Raw genomic sequence first — 22,035 nt, forward strand, 5'->3', positions numbered from 1 at the left:
ACAAACACACATCATTTTTACTTAACACAAAAGGGATGTTTACCCTTTTATGTAAAGTGAAAATTCTGAGTTTAGGTACGCTTTAAGTAAAAAATGTGGTGATAGGTCTAACTTGAAGTGGGAAAATTTGCACACCTATGTCACTTTACATAAACTCTCCTCCCTCTTAAAGCCCAAATTGAACCCTCAGTTTAAATCAGCTAAATACATTCTGGGTGCATCAGAAAAAGGTGTTTAGTGCCTTACAGTTTTCTTTCTTTCTTGGGACAGAAAGCCTGTTTTCTTCCAGCTGCAGAGTGAAACCATCGATCCTTGTGTAGAAACAGTGGTCTCCTTGCCAAGGCGAGAGAAGCCCCCTATAAGTCAGATCAAAAGTTCCTAATTTTACCAAAGCAATGTCATTGGAGGGCCTACCATTTATTTTTTTCAATTCAGAGATGCCCCCTTACCACAGACTTCTTGGTAGATCTCAAGAAGGATGTACAACTAGGTTGTTAGGTATATGATCAGCATATTTGTCTTATAGGATGGTGTTTTGGGGTTTTAGGTGTTAAGAATGAGCACCTATACTTTTGGAAGCTCCTAACCCCCCAAATATTTACTAATTTCACAGACAACAAATATAGGGTAAATCCTGTTTTTTGCAGTTACCCCCAGAACAAGAGTTAAGGGAGAATTGTCTTAGAGAGTAAATCTTCTGACTTTGAGAAACTTCCTAATTTGTTTCTGGGACAGGATGTGAAGAATAATCTACCTAATAGTACGCAGAGAGTAAAAAATATTATGGCAGGTGTTTTAACCATTTTATACTCTACCCATACCTAAAAACAGGTTTGGCTGTGAACTTTAAGGCATTAGTTATGAATCATATATGTGTGCGATGGGGTTAACAAGACTTTTTATCCGCAGAATGAAGTGTCACCTAATGAAGCCCTCTTGGTTCAATCAGTTCCATGGAAGAACATTCTGCATGGCTCTTTTCTAGCACCAGCAGTGAATGTCTCATGTCAGTATGCAGCTTGGCTATCCATCACTAGGTGGCTTTTTTATTCAGTCTTAAAGAGTCTTTGTTTGAAGAGGGAGGAGGCAATGGAGCATCTCCACCCCTCCAGGCCAGACACATCCCCTTAGTTATAGCATAGAGAAATCATTTCAGGCACAGAGCCCAAGCTGCCATGAGGAGCAGAGAGTGAGTGTGTTCCTTGGAGGTCTGTTCACTGGGACCACCTGGGGTAGGTGGACTGCCATTCCTGATCTGGGACCTTTTATTGTGCACCTCCATGGAGAAGTTCTAAACTTAAGGTAAATGAATTTATGTTTATACATTTTTAAACATTGTTTTAGATAACTAACAGCTTTTTTTAGTTCAGTTAATATATTACTTCCTATAATGAAAGCAGTCTGACAGCCTGATGTCTCTGTTCTTCCAGTAAGCTCCCCCCTTGGGCATTTCATTCTTAGCAGAATTTTTCAAGAGACAAAAATATTTGTGGTCAATCTACTTTTTGAAAGCTGATGTCCTCTATTTAAGTAGTAGCAGCTGTAACAAATGTGTTAACTTTCTGGATGCAATTTATTGCTAGGAATTAATATTGATACACCTCTTAGATTGTAAGCTCTTTGGGACAGGGTCCTCTCCTCCCCCTGTGTTATTGTGTGTATCTGTGTGTCATCTGCACACAGCACTGTGTAATATGTTGGTGCTATATAAAAACAGTGTATTCATAATAATATAAAAAACAAAAGCTGTATATAATACCTAGAATGTAACAGCTCACATTTGTTCTATTTATTATTGCACTGATATGTTCATAAATCTACAACAGACAATATTTATTGTGTAGAGATATTAGGAAGCTTGTGTCTTATAATTCAGTCTTTTTATATTGTTCTATGGAAATCACAATATCCAAATACTATTTCAATATGTAATGTTGTTTTACCCTGTTTTATGATTTCTTTAAACTTTTCAACTAGATATTTGTAATTTATATTTTGTTACTACTAATATCATTTAACCTGAATTCATTAACATAAAACAATTGATCTGTTTTTGGATCAGCTCTCAGGACATGCAGGAACTCTATAAACCTTTTTTCCCTAAAGTCTTACTAGGTTATTTGAGACTTTTCATTCTTAGGCTACGTACACACATGCAATGGTTCTCGTTTGATAATCGACTCAGGGCTGATATCGGACAAGAATCTGGTGTGTGTACAGTGCTTGTCATCCAAATGACTGTCCTGGTGAATCCACAGATGATGGACAACGTGAAGAGGAGAGAGCACACCGGGGTGCCGCGCTTCTTCCCCCTGCCCTCTCTATAGAACAGAACAGTGCTGTATGTACAGGGCTCGTTCATGCATCGTGCAGTCTTTTGTTGTTGGAAAGGATTGTGAAAGATCCTTTCCAACACAATTATTGCACGTGTGTACATGTGTAGCCTTATCTGTGGGTGGTCTGATCTAATAACTCATACAAGAACCACCTGTATGCAGTGATTTAATGATAAATATTTCACTAAGTAAGTATTGATTGGCAGTGGTAAGTGACTGACTACCATGTCCCTGGCATATCTTATCCTGCGAAAAGTGCCAGCTCCCAATCTATGGCTACATGGTCTATACCACATTCAGTTAGTAATGCTTTCTTCTGCAGTTTTAGTATTTTTAGCTTTTTAAGAGAATTGTATTGTGTTATTGTGTATAAGTAAAAATGTTACTTAGATCACATTCTAAGCAAACCCCAAAGGCTTTTTTTTGGAAAATCTTTGTATTGAGAGTGATCCCTATATACAGCAGAGCAGTCTGCAAAACATTTACTTTGCAATGCGCTGCTTTAACATAAACCTTGCCTGCAGTGCCTGTGGCTAAGAAGCTGCATTGCACTCATCAGCACTTTCTCAAGGTGAGCTACGGAATCCATGAAAGCTGCAGCCTGTACATTGGATATCACACAGCACCCATGTGTACATAGCAAGGATAATAATACAGCACATGCCAAAAAATTGACATTTCTAACCTAATACTGCAAATTTCCAAAGAAGTTGAACCTTTACATTTTCAAAAGCCACCCCTGAGTTTCAGTCAAATGAATTTGCCTAGGGTGAGATGATATCATAATTCTATTGGCAGGTGCAAGCATTTCTTTCCCCAGTCTGTTTTCTTCCAGTCATCAGAATGTACATTGTAACTATGCAGCAAAATGAAAAGGGAGAGATTTTCTTGTACTTCCTATTGTGTCTAATATACAGGACACAAGCATCAATAAAAGCAGTGTCCATATTCTGACAGGTTCCCTTTAAGTGCAGGTAAATGTGTTACCTAAACTGAGAATAATGACACCTGACATAAATGGGATGTACAACTAACTGTGTATTTGTCATTTACTTTTTAATCTTTTAATCTGTTCACTGTTAATCACATAGTGGTGTCAAAGAAATCTTTTCCTCTTAGTTACACACAAGGTTATATTAAGGGTAAAACAAACTTTACCTTTAAGTAAATCTAAAGGCAGGATTTTGCAGAATAATAGAGCCTGTTATAGCTGGAAAGGGGTGAGGGGTAACTCCAAACTAATGCCCACTGGAATAGGACCTTAGGTCCACAAACTTTTGACCATGTTTCTCAGCCCAAGTTCCTCCATAAATTGATAGGGATTCATTGAGCAATGATCAGTTTGTGCCACTCTGGTCAATTTAACTGACACCAAGGATCTTTTTGGCTATCTGTGGGGTTGACATCCTTCCAAATGGCCAGTAATGTAAGAGGTATCTTCCCACTGACCACTACACTAATGTATAATGTGCTGTACTGGTGGGAAGTAAAGAGCGAGATTACCTAAATCACATTTCAACCCTGTGGCTGGCTTTCTTCCATTTCATCTCTGGGTTGTGGCCAGGCCCACACTTAAACTGCGGGATGTCTTGTCCTGTATTATAGGAGAAGACAACAGTGCCTGGGATCACCACCTGAAGCAGCTTAGGGAAGAGCCTACCAGAGAGCAGTGATATTGTAGAAGAGCCTGCAGACGTGAGGAACTAACTTAAGTTATCTTTATATTTAGAGCTATTTCTAAAGTTTTTTTTTTACATTTTCCTTAGACATAAATGGGCATTTAACCCTTGCAGTGTGACAGTTACTTCAACACAAGGGAATTTTTTTTGGCAGATCCTGAAGTTTAGAAAGACATTTATTCCCACTTATAAATTTTCAATATAATTTAGGGCACTTCTATTCTTACATGCTTCAAAAATGTATACATTGTGTTTTCTACACATCAGAGTTTGCTTTGTATTCTATATATAGATTTATTATTGTTAACATATGACAGTGAGCAAACAAGAAGGATCCTTCTTGGACTGTGTTCTCATAACAATCACTCCTATTTCAGCCATTCTCATTAGAATTTTTGTTACATTTTATGTGTATTTTTAGGGAAAACTTTTATTTATTTCTAGAAAAGGCATGTTAGCTGATTTCTATCCTACAAGATTTTCAAGTCTGCAACAAAACCCCTGGGTATGCTATGTGGTATTGAAAACATTGAGACATAACTCTTTATGCATTCTATATACATATACTTTTATTCATATTCTAGTTTTTACGTTAGAGGAAAACACAACTAAAAATAAATGAGCCATTTTACTTGTCTTTTACTGAATGATAATAGCCAGATGTTACTCATTGAAGAACAATTTGGGAGACAATCAATATGCTGATATTCTTTGTATGACTCCTTAAATGGGAGAAGTGTCCATTCTGTAGTTCTCTATTTTTGACTGATAAGAGGGCTTGGTTATGTACGCAAGCCAGAAATCCGTTGAAAGTCTGATTTATGTAGAAGAGGTTCATCAATCCGCCGTGGTGCAGGTCATTGTACTCTAGTACAGAATATTGTGAACAGACAGGTAAATATGCTTTAAGGGACACTGTTTGTGGTTGTCTATAGCACATTTTACTTATAAATAAAGAATCCATTTGCCCCATGGAATACACTGACTACATCCAGAAATGTTTGTTCTTTTGACTGGCTTAAACTGCATCTGGGCATATCATATCAGCGTGGTCCATCATTCACTATGTATGTCTTTTTCTAGAATTACAATCATCTGCATATGAAAGAGAATATATCGTTAAAAAGTAATGATGGATGAGTTTGTTTATTTTCAAACAGCATGTTCAACTTGTTTTTTCCTATTTCCTTGGAAAGTTTGTAAATAATTTTACTAGAATTATTATAGTTTATATTTAGTATATTTATATATATTTTACATTAGCTTGTTGTTTACAGCCCGACTACAACCCTAGAGTAAAATCAAGAAATTAGGAGGCTCGCCCTACAAGATCCTTTTTTTTTTTTTAGATAGGATATTTATTTTATGGGAAGGTGACACTGGCAACATTCCAGAATAGTGGGAGGCTAGAAATCTTATATGTTAGGTTATAGATATTAAAGGCTGATTTGGTTGGTAGGATTACTGATTGAGATATTGCCCTTTTTTTTTGTTGTTTGCTGTATTAGAAATAGGCCACTCATGTAACCAGGCATTAAGTCTTGCAGTAGTACTGCATATGAACAATTTTTATGGCCCTTTAAAAATAAAAATATGCTTCGACTTAATGTGATGTTGAAAGAAACAGTGCAGGTCTAAGATCTAGTAAATAGAAGAATATTCTTTGTTTAGTAAGTTCTTTCAAACTTGTTGGTTAGGTAGTTTCCTAAAATGCTCACCAAGAACTTTCTTCTACTGTCCATCTGAACTTTGCGTTAAATTGTACTTAACCTGTTTTCACTTTAAAGCAGCATTTTAGAACCCTTTTCCCTCTGAGGAACCCTTGCAATAATATTCAGTTCTCAGGGATCCACAACTAAATCTAATTTTGGGGGGGTCAATGTGGAAAAAAGTTCTTACAATGGATTCCCCCCTGCAGTGGAGGCTAGAAAAATGCTTTTATATAGATCTAGAATATTAGTCACGCAGCTGGCTCTACTAAGTGGTGTGACCCCAGAACTATTCAGGCATCATCAATGGGAAATCAATCAGCCACAGTTCGAAAAACCCTTAGACTCCAGATGTCTTTTCAGTCCATGTCCTTTGAAGTCCATTCCTGAGAAGTTCCCACTTTCTTCCTATAGACTGCCAATAAATGGCAGCTAATTATACTTTGGAGGAGGATGACATACATTTACCTTCACTTTGTCTATGAGTAGTCTATTCCTAAAATATTGCTACTACTTGCCTGTAGATTGGCATGAAGCCTACAAAAAAGAAATGGGTGTACAGTATGTCGGGAATGAGACTTCACAGAGACAAAATAAGGGAATAGGGGCCTTTCAGGAAAGATATATATATATATAGATATATATATATAAATAAAAAAGAATCTAAATTTTATTTGATCAGGCACATTATAAAGGCAAAATGTATATATAATTTGCTGAGAAAGCCTAACTGCGAGTGCAGAGGTTTTGTTAATTTGTGTTGTGTATGTTGATGTTACCCCTCCTCAGTTGTTGTATAATACACTGTATGATTGCTTTGCAGTAATTCTAAATCAATACCCATCTGTCTGCCTAATACACAGCTCCCGCAGTACTTCTGGCACGCTCTAGATTTGAGCACTGTGGTTTTCATAGACACATGTTAGTTTACAAGTACCAGGAAGTGATCACACGTCGCGTTACAACTGCGAGAAGGTAACATTTGCTTACAAACCCAAAAATTAACAAACTCTGTGTTTCACTTCTCGAAGCCCAGTTTTGCTCGGTTTACACCACTAGACTTTCATATTGCTGAGTCTGGGGAAGATAATGACCAAACCGGCAGAGGAGAAAAAGGCTTTAGAGAGATGTTTATAACCCAGGAACTCCAGAAGCAAGTGCTTTGTGCACCCCAGAGGCTATATGTGACTATTTAGAGGTGCGTCTGCTACTAAAAGTACATTTTGCATTACAGCACAAAATGTACACAACTCACAAATCAAACAGCTACCAGGAAGCAATTTATTTTTTAGAAGCACAAGGGACATTGTTAAGATATACTAGTACATTTATCAAGGTAAAGTAAATATGTCATGAGAAAAAGGTGCAGGTTGCCATTGTTGGCCTCTTAAAAATATTACTTTTCTGGCAATAGCAACCTTCTGGCTTCATATTTCAATAATAAGTCACTGGCCCAGATCTTCCTGATTGAAATATTAAGGGTTGGCATTGCCAGAAGAGTAATATTTTTACTTTTTGATGGATGATGGATTCTGTAAACCCAGCCTGGCTGTGAAAAAAATGGCAAGCTGATGACAACTTGCAGCAACTCGTATATATGGAGCAAGAGGGACTGTCTGGCTGGTTTGTAGATGTTTATCACTTTGGTTTCACACCTACACATGGTGGCTCCAGAATATGTAGCTGGTATGGAGAAAATATTTTTTATATTTCTAGAACCTAATAAGTCCTGGTCTTGATCCTGGAGGTTTAGATAAGATGAAGCCTCCAGTCCTAGATCCATGGTTTAGTTATAAGCCGGATCTCCCCGTTATCATAGGCCTGGATGTGTGCGGTGGCTTTTTTATGCACTGGGTGAAAAGCTGACAATATACCAAGCAATAAAAAGGTAAATGTGCTGTTATGGGGAACCCATTAGAGCAGTGTTTCTTAACCAGGGTTCAATGAAGGTTACTAGGGGTTCATGAGCAAGTTATGCCTCTCCGCTTAGTTACCACCTCTATTCAGCTATTTGTTATTACATTGTTAACAATCTTTGCCAAGAATGTACGAGCCAATCTTCTCATAGACCACCAGGCCAATGTACCATGAACTGGCCATATCATGAATATTGGCAGGGGTTCCCTAGGACCTAAAAATTCTTTCAAGGGTTCCCCCAAATGTAATAAATTGAAAGACTGGATCACAGGGTACCTTGTTACCAGGAATCTGCAAAGGTTTAGTTAGGTGTTTGGATAGGCTTGTTGTGCAAAGCCTTCCTGCAATGAACTGCTTTTGTTTGCCTTGCCAAATAAAAGTGCACCATTATTTCCTTTTTTTTTAAACTAAAGAGAAACTAAAGCTTCATGATTCACCAATCTATGTTTTAATACAAGCACCGCCATCTTCCTTTTCTTCTTGATTGGCTGTGTCGGGATCATTTAAAGGGAAGCCAGGATTTCCAGGTTGCCCTGGCTATCAAACCTGATGCTGCGCATGCACAGCTAAGCTTTGTCACCAGAAAGCGGAAGTGATCAGACAGGCAAGATGCGTTATTGCAGAAGGTACGTTGCCTGTCCCTTTCTGTAATAATGACCTGTCGGCTTTGTAAAATGACAAAGGATTATCAGAGCACCAAGAGTAAGCTACTGCCTTCCAGTCACATTTATTTCTGTAAATCATTGTGCTGTGCCATCGAATTATTTTACATTTTATTTACTGGATAAAAGATTGCCTAATAATAATAGTCATGTGGAATATTTGCTATTTTTTTCTTAGTCCTAAACACCAAAAATGACTTCATGGTAAACACTGCAATAACAGCTGAAGATTTTACCTTGCTTAAAATTCACTATACTTTCCCTGTGTGAGAAGCTTTAAGTAGAACCTGCCAATTTCTCATATTTAGGCGGCATATGGGTCCTGGAGCAGTGAAGCAGAACTCTCTTCTTCAGTATTCTTCTGGCCCTTCATTTTTGTGCAGGGACACAAAAAGCGGTCAATATCTGAGGCTTTTCATGCAGATACTTTGCTGCCTAGTTTATCTTTGCGTCGTTGCTGCTTCCATTTTCCATCCCTCCTTTGTGTCTCTGTCCATTTAGCATTCCTGTCCCATTACAAAAAGCTTAGAGACTGTGAAGCTGCCAGAAGCTTGTCAGGAGACTCAAAATGATTCCAGCACTGAGACCTCCAAATAAAACAGTGCTGCCTCCATCGACATGAAAAATGAAAGAGACTCGGAGTGGATTGATGTAACCTGACTGCTGCCATGCACCCACAAAATAATAATTCATTTAATATTCAGATTTCGTTTGGCCTCAATGTTTCCAATATATCAGCTCAGCAGCTCAAAACAAATAATGTGCCAAGAATTAAATGTCAGTTCCACCCAAAAATCACATTTTGTTTTTTTTTTATTTGTGGTTGCTGGCAGTGGACTTGGAGTTGTCAGGAATGTAATTTGAAGGATAATTTGGAGGATATTTTCACTAGAATTTCCATTTCTAGCCATGCAACACAGCCATTGCAAAGCAAAACTAAAGGCAAACCCCTAAACGCACAGGTGAAATATAGAGCTGGTTTACCTGCAGAAGGATTTCTATTTCTGTCTATCCAGTTCTAAAATTGTCATTGCTATAGCACACAATGCAGCCCAGGAGATCGTACTTCTGCATTACCACAGCTTTGGTATACCAGTTTTGATTCCTCTTAGTTATCCTGTAACTGTTTTGGTAGCTGTCTATCCTTAGCCTTTCTACAAAAATGTCTGGCAGGATCAACAGGTAACAAAACTTTTTCAGAAATTCAGAAAAACAACAACTGAGCTCATTTCTTTCACTCTTCTCTCTCTCCTCCTATGATCATTTATTTTGTAAGCACTTGAACACTGCACCAATACTGACTGGCTCTTTGTGTTGCTTTCTTCTTTCCCAGTATGAGCTCTTCCATACTAGGATTGCAAAAGGCTGATGTCTAGTCAAATTTAGGTAGTTTACACCATTTGCCTAAAGGAACATTTACCCTATTTACTATATATCAACTGATATTTGTTGCTTTTAAAATACTTTATTTTAAAAAAGTATTTTATACGTGGGTCATACCAATAGATGGCGCTGTGTGTTCGTGTACAGTGTGTAACAAACCCTTACAGAAAGCCAAAAAATAATTGGTTGGCGACCACTGTTCTAGAGGGTGGAAGGTTCACTGTATCACATGACCATGGAGTAGGCAAGAAAAAAAAGGGCTTTTGATTTTTTTAATATTATTAATACTACAGCAGGCATGGAGGGTAAAAGTATTGTTGGAGGAAGATGGTGATGGGGAAGGGTTGCCTGGCTGGAGCACACCCTATTTTACCCTATTCACTATATATCAACTGCCATTAAAATACTTTATTTTATTTTTTTATACTTGGGTCATACCAATAGATGGTGCTATGTGCTCATGTACAGTGTGTAACAAACTCTTGCTGTTGGAGACATGAGTTTTACATGTTACATGAGGACATATCTCCATCTACTGGTCATGAACAATTATGCACAAAAAAATTTAGCAGCAAATGACCCATCATAACCAACTCAAGTACAAAATACTATTAAAAGAATACGATAAGGAGGATGAGCCCATGTGATTTTATTTTTTTCCCCTTTAAAAAAATGTTTTGAAAAAAAACATACCATGGGTGGTTTTATTCACATTCATTTCATTGTTTAAATGTTATTCGTGACAGCTGCATTTTGTACCCTAGGTTTATACTCATTTTAAAGTATTTTTCTGTTTTTTAGATAAAAGTATTCTGGTTTATATTCAGGAATATACTGTAGGTAATGGTGTAATATTGAATATAGTATTGATATTTAATATTTTTTACTTTATTTTTTATACTTCTATCTAGCCCAAATGAAATCTAAGAAAATATAATAAACACACACTTTATCCCAGTTATCAATAAGTTCATTTTTAATACTCTTCTATAATGGTGGTAGGTGTGACTGTGGCCTAAATGTTGGCAATTTTGCACAGAAATATACAAAACAATTTAGTGGTATATTTATATGATTACTTATGGTTTTCCTTATAACTAGTTTTTTGAAGTTCTAGAATATCTAGAGTTCTTCAAAGTTTAAAATGGAATCTGTCCTGTAGTGGAAACATTTTGATCAAGATTAAAAGGGGGGGGGGGGGGGAGCCTGTGCCATACAAATATATTTTTCTCTGGTGTAATGATCTTCCTGACATAGATTAAATCATGCTTGGGATAATGGCTTCCATCCTTTGCTGCAGTCAGGCGTATAGCCTGTGTTTATCTTCATTCCCATCCATCATTTTGTAATTGTTAAACAAACACAGACCAACATAACCCCAGGACCCCATCCATCCAGCCTTTATCTGCAGAGGGGAGTACTGGAAAATACATAAACCCAAATCAAACAGCAAGTCCTTGTTTGTTCATTAATTTTCTATGTTTGTAACTGAGGAGGGTCTTACAGATAAGGCTGGTTTACCTTTGACTTAATTATTTTATTAGACTTGCCATACACAAACTAAAAATTCTAAAACATTTGGTGAAGAACTAAATTGGCCAACATTGTCCATCAGTTTCATTTATGTGAAGTACACCTCCCTAATATGCACATTTTTCCTTTTATTCAATGTCCATTGACCTTGCAGAATTTTACTACCTTATATACCGGAGTAAAAGTGGATCCGATTATAAGCCGAGGAACCTATTTTTACCTTGGAAAACAGGAAAAATTTATTGACTTGAGTATAAGCCGAGGGTGGAAAATGCTGCAGCTACTGGCAAGTTTCAATATTCAAAATAAATACCAATACAATTGCATAACACGGCCATTACAGCCATATTACGGTAAACAAATACCATAAAGAGAATTTAATGGTTAGGTAGGTATACTACTTGCCGTACCTAACCACTAAATTCTCTTTAACCTCCCTGGTGGTATGATTCTGTCTGGAAAAATTGTCTGAGAGCGGTACTGCATTCAGCCACTATAGCCCCCCTAGCGTTCTAATTCTCACGTTACATTTTTTTGCACATAAATGTATTTTACATTGTAGGCCTATAATTCTTAGGCATAACTCACCAAATATGTCCAATATTTAATTAATTTATTAATAAACTTTAAAAAAAAATCACTAAACATGTAATATAACTGTACAGTAGCATGTATAAAATATATATATACAAAGCTTTCTTTGTATTGGACTCAGTACAGCTATTTTGTATTGACTCCAAAACAAAATTATTTAAATTTTCCGCCGCTCCTCCCGCTCGCACTGACACATGTACCGACATCACAAGGAAACTCTGAGGACAGGCTGAGGACAGAAGAAAGAAAACATGTCCGGAGGAGCTGTGAGAACCAGCAGGACGCCGGAGGATGACAACGGAACAAGGTAAGTGGATTTTTGTTATGTTTTGTGTACTTTTAAATTTGGCGCCGAAGTTACGCCAGTGTGTAGCCGCCGTAACTCCGTCGTATCTCCGCTGTAACTCCGGCTTTTGAGGCCATCAAATTTCCACCGCAGCTGCCAGATCAAGTGCTTTTCTGGAGGGACCCATGCACCTGACTGGAGTATAAGCCGAGGGTGACTTTCATCACATTTTGGGTGCTGAAAAAGTCAACCTATACTTGGGTACATACGATAAGCTGGTAAGTTCTCTTGTAAGTGAGTTGACAATATTGCCTTTGCTGAACTGAAATTTCAAGCAGTACTGTCAGCTCTGCCTGAATTCTCCCCAGCTGGACAAACCAATTCCCTTTTAGAATGTGATGGAGAGGTCATGAAACTGGACTTTAATGGGCATATAACTGAGTTGGCCATCATTTGATCTATTAAGTGAAGACCATTGTTGCAGTCTGGGCCCTCCACTGACTGGTCACGCCATAATAACATCATTGCTCTGCTGCAGTCTTCTAGAGCCTGAGAGGACCCTGCCACTGAACAGCCAATTGGAAGTGTCCTCTCCAGGTAAACCATGAGCACCTAAAAGAGGATCCTTCCACTCTGCAGTATACAGCAGCCTTACTCAACCATTTTTACATAGGGGAACCTTTGAAATAACTTTCAGGTCTTAGGGAAGAATATCACCCTTACAGAAAGCCAAAAAATAATTGGTTGGCGACCACTGTTCTAGACGGTGGAAGGTTCAGAACTTACTGCATCACATGACCATGGAGTAGGCAAGAAAAAAAGGGCTTTTGATTTTTTTAATAATATTAATACTACAGCAGTTATGGAGGGTAAAGGTATTGTTGGAGGAAGGTGGTGGTGGGGAAGGGTTGGCTGGTTGGAGCACAGATTTATTGAAGGTTTATGTAGACAGTACGCTGTAACAGCGTACACATTATACTGCCCCAAATTAACATTTGTTCAAGGCAGCGTTAGTTATTCTGGATTTGTTATTTTTATCCTTACAATCAACTGTGTTTCTGAGCGGAGGTTGCTGCATGATGTCTGCCAACATGCCATTTTGTTAGCTTCTGTTGCTCTATGTTTACAAACTCCAATCAACCCTTAGGAATAAGACATCCCTCCAAACATAATAAAGTACTTATGACTTTACATTCCTCGCCATCAGTCTTCTACAGGCATTCAAAAGCATTCACACAGTCTCCCAACCCACAAGAATCAAGCTAAAATACTTTTACTTTGTAGCAAGCGCAAAACAAGAGGCTGCAGCAGGTGCTGAACTATGACATTTGTGTCTGAGACTGTGTACACACGTTGGAATTTTGTCGTTGGAAAGGATCTTTCACAATGTTTTCTAACGCCAAAAGACTGAAAGATGCATACATGAGCACTGTACATACAGCATAGTTCTGCTCCATGGAGAGGGGAGGGGGGGAAAATTGAGCAGCACCCTGCTGTGCTCTCTCCCATTTACGTGCTTTGTGGTCGTTTAATTGATGTGATTGATGTCGTTCGGTCATTGTACATTCGTCAGATTCTCGTCCAATACTAGCCCTGAAGCGATAATTAGACGAGAATCATCTGACGTGTGTACATAGCCTTAGGGATCCAATATACACATTGCTGAGATCCATGAACAAACTATTAGTATGGGGGCTTAAGAATGAACTTGGATGGCAAAAAAAATCTTTTTACATTGTCCTGTCCTATCTTTTTGTTAGGATTCTCTTCTATTTATACGTGCGAATGTTTCCTTAAATTTCAACTTTTCATTAGCTTAGTGTCCCATGTTATTTGTATGCAAGACAAGTGGCCATTTTTCCTGCTACATTTTCCTGTTTACATATATATGCCATATAATCCTTGTGTAGTTCATCTTTATGTAATGTTGCTGCTCACCTTTTGTGGGATAACAGATATATCAGATACCTGGTGTGTCCTGACTACCATGGCCTACACCGATTCTACAAATCTGCCAACAATCCCACCCACAACGGTGCCCATTGCGTAATGGGAAATACAGCTGACAACGGTGAAGACCCAAAATAAAAATAAATAAATAAAAAAAAAAAAAAAGGGTCACAGCATTTATTGGTTTCTCGCCATAGTTCTGGGGCAGAGCTGCTCATTCAGGCTGAAAGTGATGAAGGCAAGAATGATAAGGGTTCATTTTCATGGGCATCGTGTCAGATACAGATAGTGATCACTTTCCCGTAGTTAAGCTTTAATTAACAAAATGTAAAAAATGTAATTTACCTTCTGAGAAAAAGGGAAGAAAATATTACCAAACAATTGTTTTTACTTTTATTATTGTATTTTACTTCCCTTTCAGTAGTAACATTCTGACTGTTCATTTTGCTAGCCTGTCGATGATTTCATTGTGTGCTTGCAACATCCCCAACATTGACTGTAAAGTACATTATGTTAAAGTTTTTCACAGTCATTTCTATGGTGTATTAATAGACCTCCTTTCTGTATTAATGCTTTTTGCTTTCCTGCAGTACACAATGCATAGTGCATGGGCAACTAACACGTTTCATAGAACAAAGTCCACTTTATCAAGGAAGTGCATGCATGTCAGAAAGTTGTTGGTATATTTTATATATATATGACTCCAGGCATCCAAAAATTGCTTCCAACTTCACAACCTTGGTATAATCATGTGATGATAAGCTCCATGCCTGGATGTACAGCTCCTGCTGCGTGATCTATACTGTATATATGTATTTTTATATTTGAGGTCATTGAGTAATATATTTTTGAGATGTACTAACGGCATTTTTTAACACTTATGAGAAACTTGTAACTAATATACCAAAAATATTCCAATCTACGTATGTATAAGTATGTGGGAAAAGGAGATATATGTACCTAAAATGATCTCTGCAACCCTGAACTTGATAAGTTATCTTGTATGCATATTTGGGGGATTGGTTAGGCGAATATTGATAGATTTACGTATTGTGTTAGTGTTATGGTTACATACAGGGATATTACAAAGTTGTATAACTTCTTTAGGTTTTTCTTTTATCATAGATTAGAATTGTGCAGAAAAATCTCAACCCATTCCTCTTTTATTGGATTATTCCAGCCCCAGGGATAGCAAATGATTTAGGATAAGGATGGTTGATGATGGGTGAAGGATTAATATGGAATCATGTTTCCTGTCTCTTTTCAAAGAATTCTTCTAGTGCCATTTAAGTTCAGGTTAGGAACAAAACTCTTTAATTGGTCTCTATCCAGCTACTTTGATAGCTGTGTTTATATTCACAAATGTGAATGCTCCCAGCTGTTGATGGATGGTTGCAGGAATCCTGTATCACATCTTATACTGGCATATTAACACAGCTTGGCTGAATTGTTGATTTCCTTTTATGAGTTTGGATACAGTTCTACTGCTTGATTTATTATCAGAAATTGGACCAACATTTTCTTTTTTGAAAGTGTTTACTTTTTATAAGTCTCAGTTGCTTATTTGATAGCTACAAAACTGTACCTGGCTAGACAATATTTCATTTTTCTGCTTTTTGTCAGCCTATCTATCTATCTATCTATCTATCATGTTTTACTTATGTTTTTTTTGTTGTTGCTCTTTCTTTTCTGATTGTTTTTTTTTTCTTTTTTTCTCCTGTTGTATTTGGTCATTGTAATTGGCTGTACTTTATAGCGGGTTTTAATTGGAAGTAAAGTCTGTGGTGTATGTATGCGCATAATACCTGTACATTCTGGAATGCTTAGTTACTTCCAAGACCCCTTCTGCCATTGGGCAGCCTCTGGTGTTCTATCTGCTTCACACACAATAGCAGTTACATTGTTCCAAACACCCATCTCCTTTTTCTGCATCTCTAGTCATTTTTGGTCATTAGATGCTTTGCAGGCCAAGTGTAGCAGTTTGGTTGGAAGCTGAATAATAGGCATGTGGAACTTACTGATTATTTGTTTTTCGTTGTCATATCTGATTATTTCTCATTACAGGCAGTGGATTCCACTTCATAAGCCAACATGACGGATCTCGTGACCCCAACCCCAGCAGATATCCCTAAACACATATTGGACATCTGGGTCATCGTTCTAATTATTCTGGCTACTATTTTGGTGATGACCTCATTGCTTCTCTTTCCGGCTGCAGCTGTAATTATCTACAGAGTGCGAACTCATCCCATCCAACACAACCGATAGCAACATGGAGGAGGACTGTAATAAACACCACAATGGATAGGAAACATCAGTTAGAAAAGGATGCTAAAAGACAATTGATCTGACACATACAATGAGTGCACTTTGTGCCTCTTGCTATATTTTACACATGGACATGAAGGTTGGAGTATGTACATTGTAGGTATACTTCATGAAGAAACACTGCAAAGAAACCATAAACACCATAAAACAACCACAAACTAATATATTTCACTTGTTTTCATATCATGTAACAATATATATGTGCAATACTAAATGAAGACAAAAATATTTAAATGTGTAGTGATGGAATTTTAAATTTGCTTTTTACTATTTATCAAATTGGTTACTTTTCGGACTCTCTTGGTGAACATGAAATACAGCCAATTTTCCTTCTGAAGAGATTGATGGTTGAAAAGAACAGAGAACTAGTTTTGTTTCCCAATATCCTCAATATAACATTGTACTTATAGTGAAAAGTGAGCATTTCATTCCTTATTCAGACAGATTATGGTAAGGTGGACCAAAAAAGGAAAGTTTGACAACTCATGTCTCCTTTGTCTTTTTTCAAGCTCTTTAGCATCCAACACTTTATGAAGTGTTGGGTGCCTAGGTTCTCCTCCACGATATTGTTTATTCTGTTCTCACTACAGGACACATTTATGACACAGACTTCAATGATGATTCCACAGGGCACAGTGAGGGACACGGGCATCTAAATGTCAAATGCTAAAAAGTCTAAAGGTGGCTGCCGCACTGGTATAGAGGGCAGGTAGGACACACAGGCCAAAACATAGGTCAGTGTACTTTCCCTTGTATTGCAGAGAACTTTAAGTAGAATTTTTTGGGGGCAACTTCTTGACAAGTATTGAAACTAGGTTTAAAAATGGCTTTTGGGTCAAAAGTTTAGTTTTATACATTTGTTTTTTTTATCAATCTGCAGTTATTCTGCAGTCCTCTAAAGCTAGATTATAAATGGAATTTGCCTCCTTTGCTGTCAGAATCTACTTCCAGAAAAAGATAAGAAGGCATATAAAACTTCAAAAGGCTTCATCTGTAATAAAAGATAGTGATTCAAAGTACTCTTGACAAAGTGCTAATGACATCAAAAAAATGTAATGTATTGTTTCTCCCAGTCTGGCTGTAAGAACCGGTGAAAGGGGGGGGGGGGGGGGGGGGGGGGGATCCTTTATGTCAATGCTTACTGCTGCAATAGTATCATTATTATTACTGACGTTTAAAACTCATAGGAAAATTTTTTATCCGGTTTAAAAGCTAGAGATTTGGCCTTAAAGAACTGATATTAACGTGGCAACCATTTCAGGACATTTATTACGTCATATGTACGTTAACACATCTTCTTATAATATATCCTTTTTTTTGGAGAGGGGGTGCCCACTGCAACCCATCCAAAGTAAATTGTAAAACTGTGGTATTACCATTTAATGGGATGATCACTAAAGTTCTTCTCAAGCAACAAACTTCTAGTGTCTGTAAGAGGTTTTGGCAAGTTGTTGCCTTCCGTCTCTCTGCTACATTGATTATTTGTATTGGTGACCATTCACTGGGTCAGAAAGTAAAAGGAAACCAAAAATGGTTTTGCTATTACCAGCAGAAGTCTTCCAGTAGGGTCACTTATTCCAGTGACAATTAGGGATTTCCCTCAACTTATTGTCATATCTCTAGGCCAGGAAATAAAAAAAAAGTCGTCCCCCAGTGGAAACAAAGACAGCAATAAAAGTTTTATTTTAAATGTACTTAAAATACAGACATTGTAAAACAAAACACAACCTTTTTAGGCTATGTTCATGTTGTTGGCCATGAGGCTGCAGTGCGTTTATTACTTCCTCATCCCTGGGACCGCTGTCTTTGGGGAGATGCTACATGTCACTTCTCCCAGCGAGTGTTCCATAGAGAAAATATGGATTGGCAGTGAGCGGTACCAGTACCACTCACTACTACCAGATGTCAAATGTGCAGATGCTGGTTATTATGGATCTTTAGCTGCCAAGAGTTACACATAAATCACTCGATTCAGTCTTTCACAACCTTCCCTTTGTGTTCACACACTTCACATTCATATTTTTTGAAATATTATTTTTAATGACAGACTTTATTCTATGCAGGAAATTACAACAAAGTCTGATTTCCCTACCCCTTGGAGAATTTCTTTGTTCCATTTCCACATGAACTAATGCTTGGAACAGAGAGGCTTCTGCTTTCAATTAGCGACCTTTTCTTGTACATGAAGCTCACAGGGGGTTTTACTTGCAAAGAATTCTCAGACTTTAACACTTCTTGCTAGAATTTAATAACACAGATTGAATTTAAGAAAATCACAGCTAAGGGGATATAGATTGTTAGATGCATTAAAACATAGAAAGCATATAAATTAGGTTAATACAAAACATACACAATATTTGAAAGAGCCTCAGTAAGAAACTGTAAGAAAAGTTTATATTCCGTTCTGTCCACAATAAAGGTATACTTAATCTCAAGGATCTTTTATTATATTGGGGACACAAAAGTAAATTATAGAAATTCTCCATAAAGAAAGGCAACCTTTGAGAATTGCTACCAGAATCAGTATGCCAAGTGGAAAATTCCTGCATGCCTTCTGTTCTGCTGACAAATGTAAAATGTAAGAGTTCCCTTCATTTTCTTTCCCTCCGACACCTGTCACTGGGACAGCACGCGATCTTAGATTCACAGATAGTACACAAACAGGTTTTAACACATCTAAACACCATATAAAAAAAGTCTGTCCCATCAGAAATGTACTTTTTATCAGGATCTGACACCCTCTCAGTTTCACCCTCTGCTTCTTGATGCTTTCAGGTTACCCTTGTTCCACAACACAGAAACAGGATCTTAACCTAGGAGGAGAAAAGTTTAAAACAACTTTATAAAGTATTTCTTTACAGAAAAAGTAGTTCATGGACGAAACAAACTTCACCAGTGAAGTGAATTTAAGCTTGCTTGGGATAAACATGGTTTTACAGAGACAAAGTTAAATACCATTAAAAAATTATATATATTTATATGGCAGACATGATGGACCACTTAGTCTTTTCCACCATCTGTTGTCATTACCAAGGCAGGGAATTCTCTGTGAAGGGCAGAACAGCTGATTGGCTACTCAGGGCATCCAATCAATACCTCTTCTTCAGACAGATACCGCTTCTTGTTATGGCACAGACCAAATAATAGATGCAGCCTGATAATAGATCCAGTCTGGTCTTGTGGGGGTTGTTATAGTTCCTTTTATCTATAGATTTTTAGCTATAGATCAGCAAGAATGGAGCTAAACTGTTGCTGTGAAATAATCCAGCGTATTGATGGATTGATGGATTCAAAATAAAATTTGTTCATATCATTAGGTAGCAATATAATTTTGTCTATAGTAAAAGCTAGTGAGTTAGCTTCTGGCAGACTTTACTATTGATGGAGTGTTTAGGAAAATATATTTCATCTTTGCATACATTAATCACTCGTCTGTTTCCACTGACGTCAGTTCACATTCATTATCTAATAGACAATTATTTTCAAGAAAAAAATGTCATCCAATTTAAGTTAGTATGCATGTGTTTGGCAGAACAATTCAGTTATAACTTTGCCGTCATCATATGTCATAATGTTTATATGAAAGATGATTTGCAGGCCCCTATGACAAACACAACCAAGACAATGACTGGTATTAATATTAAAATGCCTTTCTTTAAATAACAGAACTGCATTGTGTGCTCCAACACTGAAGACTCTTAGTCGATGCTGTATGACCCAAACAGTGTCACCACCATCTTTTCCTAAAGTGGAGATCGGAGTAATACCCCCCACACACACAGCATTATTCTCCATTTTATGCCCAGATGGACTGCTTACAGCACCACACCAGAACAAAGTAAAACTTGACAGGAGTTCTAACCTTTCCCTATTCTATCCAGAACAAAATAGTTTTGGGTATAGATACACTCTGTTCCTGTATATTATCTTCTAAATGCCACAAGGTTAAATAGAGCATGTCAGGATTGTACAAAACTAAAAAGCCAGAGGATGTTCTCAACTAAAGTGTCCCTAGTGACGCCTTTTTCTTCAGATTTTTTACTTTCTGCTTTGATTTCCGTACAGATGTTCTGATATTGGACTAAAGGGACTGCTGCACAGAAAACGTAATGTTCTGGGATTTTTGCCTTTGAAGGGATGGGATTAGTGAGATAGCCGGGGAAGCTCAACATTTACAGCCATATAAAAAAACAACAACTGGCCAATTACACTGCAAAATATACATTTGGGTATCCAAATACTTGCAGCAACTCCTCATTAAAGCACTTCTAATACATGCAATATTAATGACTCTCATTTCTGTTCCTTTCTCGGTGCAATCAGTATTATTTTCCTTGAGAGATGGTATTTCTATTTTTCCATAATGGTAATGCAGCTAAGGATGTAACAGCAGAAAATAGAATTAAAAATCCCATAAACAAGATTAAACACCCAACCTAACTTTCTCTGACTTGTCTGACACCAGCATCCATGCATTTCCAAAACCCATTTACCAGAACAGCTGTAAATAGAGAAGAAATAACAAAATTGGAGAAATTGCAAAAAAAACAGAAAGATAGCATAGAAACCAGGATTCAGGATCAGGTAGCCTGGAAATCAGAACAGTCGATATTTATGGAAACATAGGCTCGCTAAATGGGTAATACTAAAATCGATACAAAACAAACGTGAGATATTTGAGTGAGGTATTTAACAATCTATTTGTTTACCAGTCTATTCTGGTGATAGGACCTCCTTAACATTTTAACTATTTCAAAAGGCAAATTATATATATATAAGAACAGTTTTCACATCTTTATACAATTAACTCTTTTTGCACATCATCTGCTTCTTAACAATAGAAAAACAATTCTAGTGTTACAAAAAAGCACATCATTCTTTGTTGAACACCACATAGTCAGTTTAATTCTTTATTTTATATTTAGTCTCTGCAGACATAGGGGTCTACTCATAGAGCATTCCATGGAAGAGAATAAATTACTGCTATTGATAAACATGGACCTGGAAGATTTTTCACCAGGGAATGTTTCAGAGAATCTCAAACATACAGCTTTATAAATATATAAGACTGCATAATGTCAATTTTATAACTGTTCTGTGTGCAAGTTTTGGCTGGCTGACGGGGATGATGGAGATTGTTAATATTGTGTGTAATATTCTGCATTGCATTGGATGTTTGGACACCCCAATATTTACAGCGGTTGAAAGCAGTTGTGGTTGCTGCTAGAGGACTAAGATGGCCCAGACTTTTTCTTTACCCACCAGCTTCCTAAAAACATTGAACAACAACAAACCACAAGTGCACTGCATGACACAGAGGTTCAATGTGGTTGCAGATAAACTCTGGTTGACACAACAACTGTAGGGTTAAACAGCACAGTATTGAAGCTGGGAGTAGCTAACAAGCTGTTTTCATCTGTAAGTCTGAAAGCTTTCTAAATGCCCCCTACAAAAGTTCCCAAGTCCCTTTCTGTCTTTGAGTTCTTCACTGTTCTGCCTTGCCAGCCACCATACAACCTTTGCAGAAAGAAATCCAGACCAGCCATAGAAATGAATAGGACCAGCAATGGATAAGAATTAAAGTTCTTCTTAAAGACATGTCATCAAACTAACCTGGATTTGTTTCAGTGACAATCCCCTGCCACCTTCCTCCGCAGC

General features: G+C 37.4%; 1 protein-coding gene across 1 annotated transcript; it reads left to right on the plus strand.

Annotated features, from left to right (window-relative positions):
• The first annotated feature begins 1,146 nt into the window (after nt 1-1,146).
• On the plus strand, nt 1,147-16,859 carry SMIM3 (small integral membrane protein 3). The gene is made up of 2 exons (XM_072400524.1): nt 1,147-1,302; nt 16,114-16,859. Exon 2 carries the CDS (start codon nt 16,141-16,143, stop codon nt 16,315-16,317), a length of 177 nt encoding a protein of 58 aa, XP_072256625.1. The 5' UTR covers nt 1,147-1,302; nt 16,114-16,140; the 3' UTR covers nt 16,318-16,859.
• Nucleotides 16,860-22,035: the final 5,176 nt, after the last annotated feature.

This window comes from Pyxicephalus adspersus, chromosome 2, assembly GCF_032062135.1.
Source record: "Pyxicephalus adspersus chromosome 2, UCB_Pads_2.0, whole genome shotgun sequence".
Taxonomy (NCBI): Eukaryota; Metazoa; Chordata; class Amphibia; order Anura; family Pyxicephalidae; genus Pyxicephalus; species Pyxicephalus adspersus.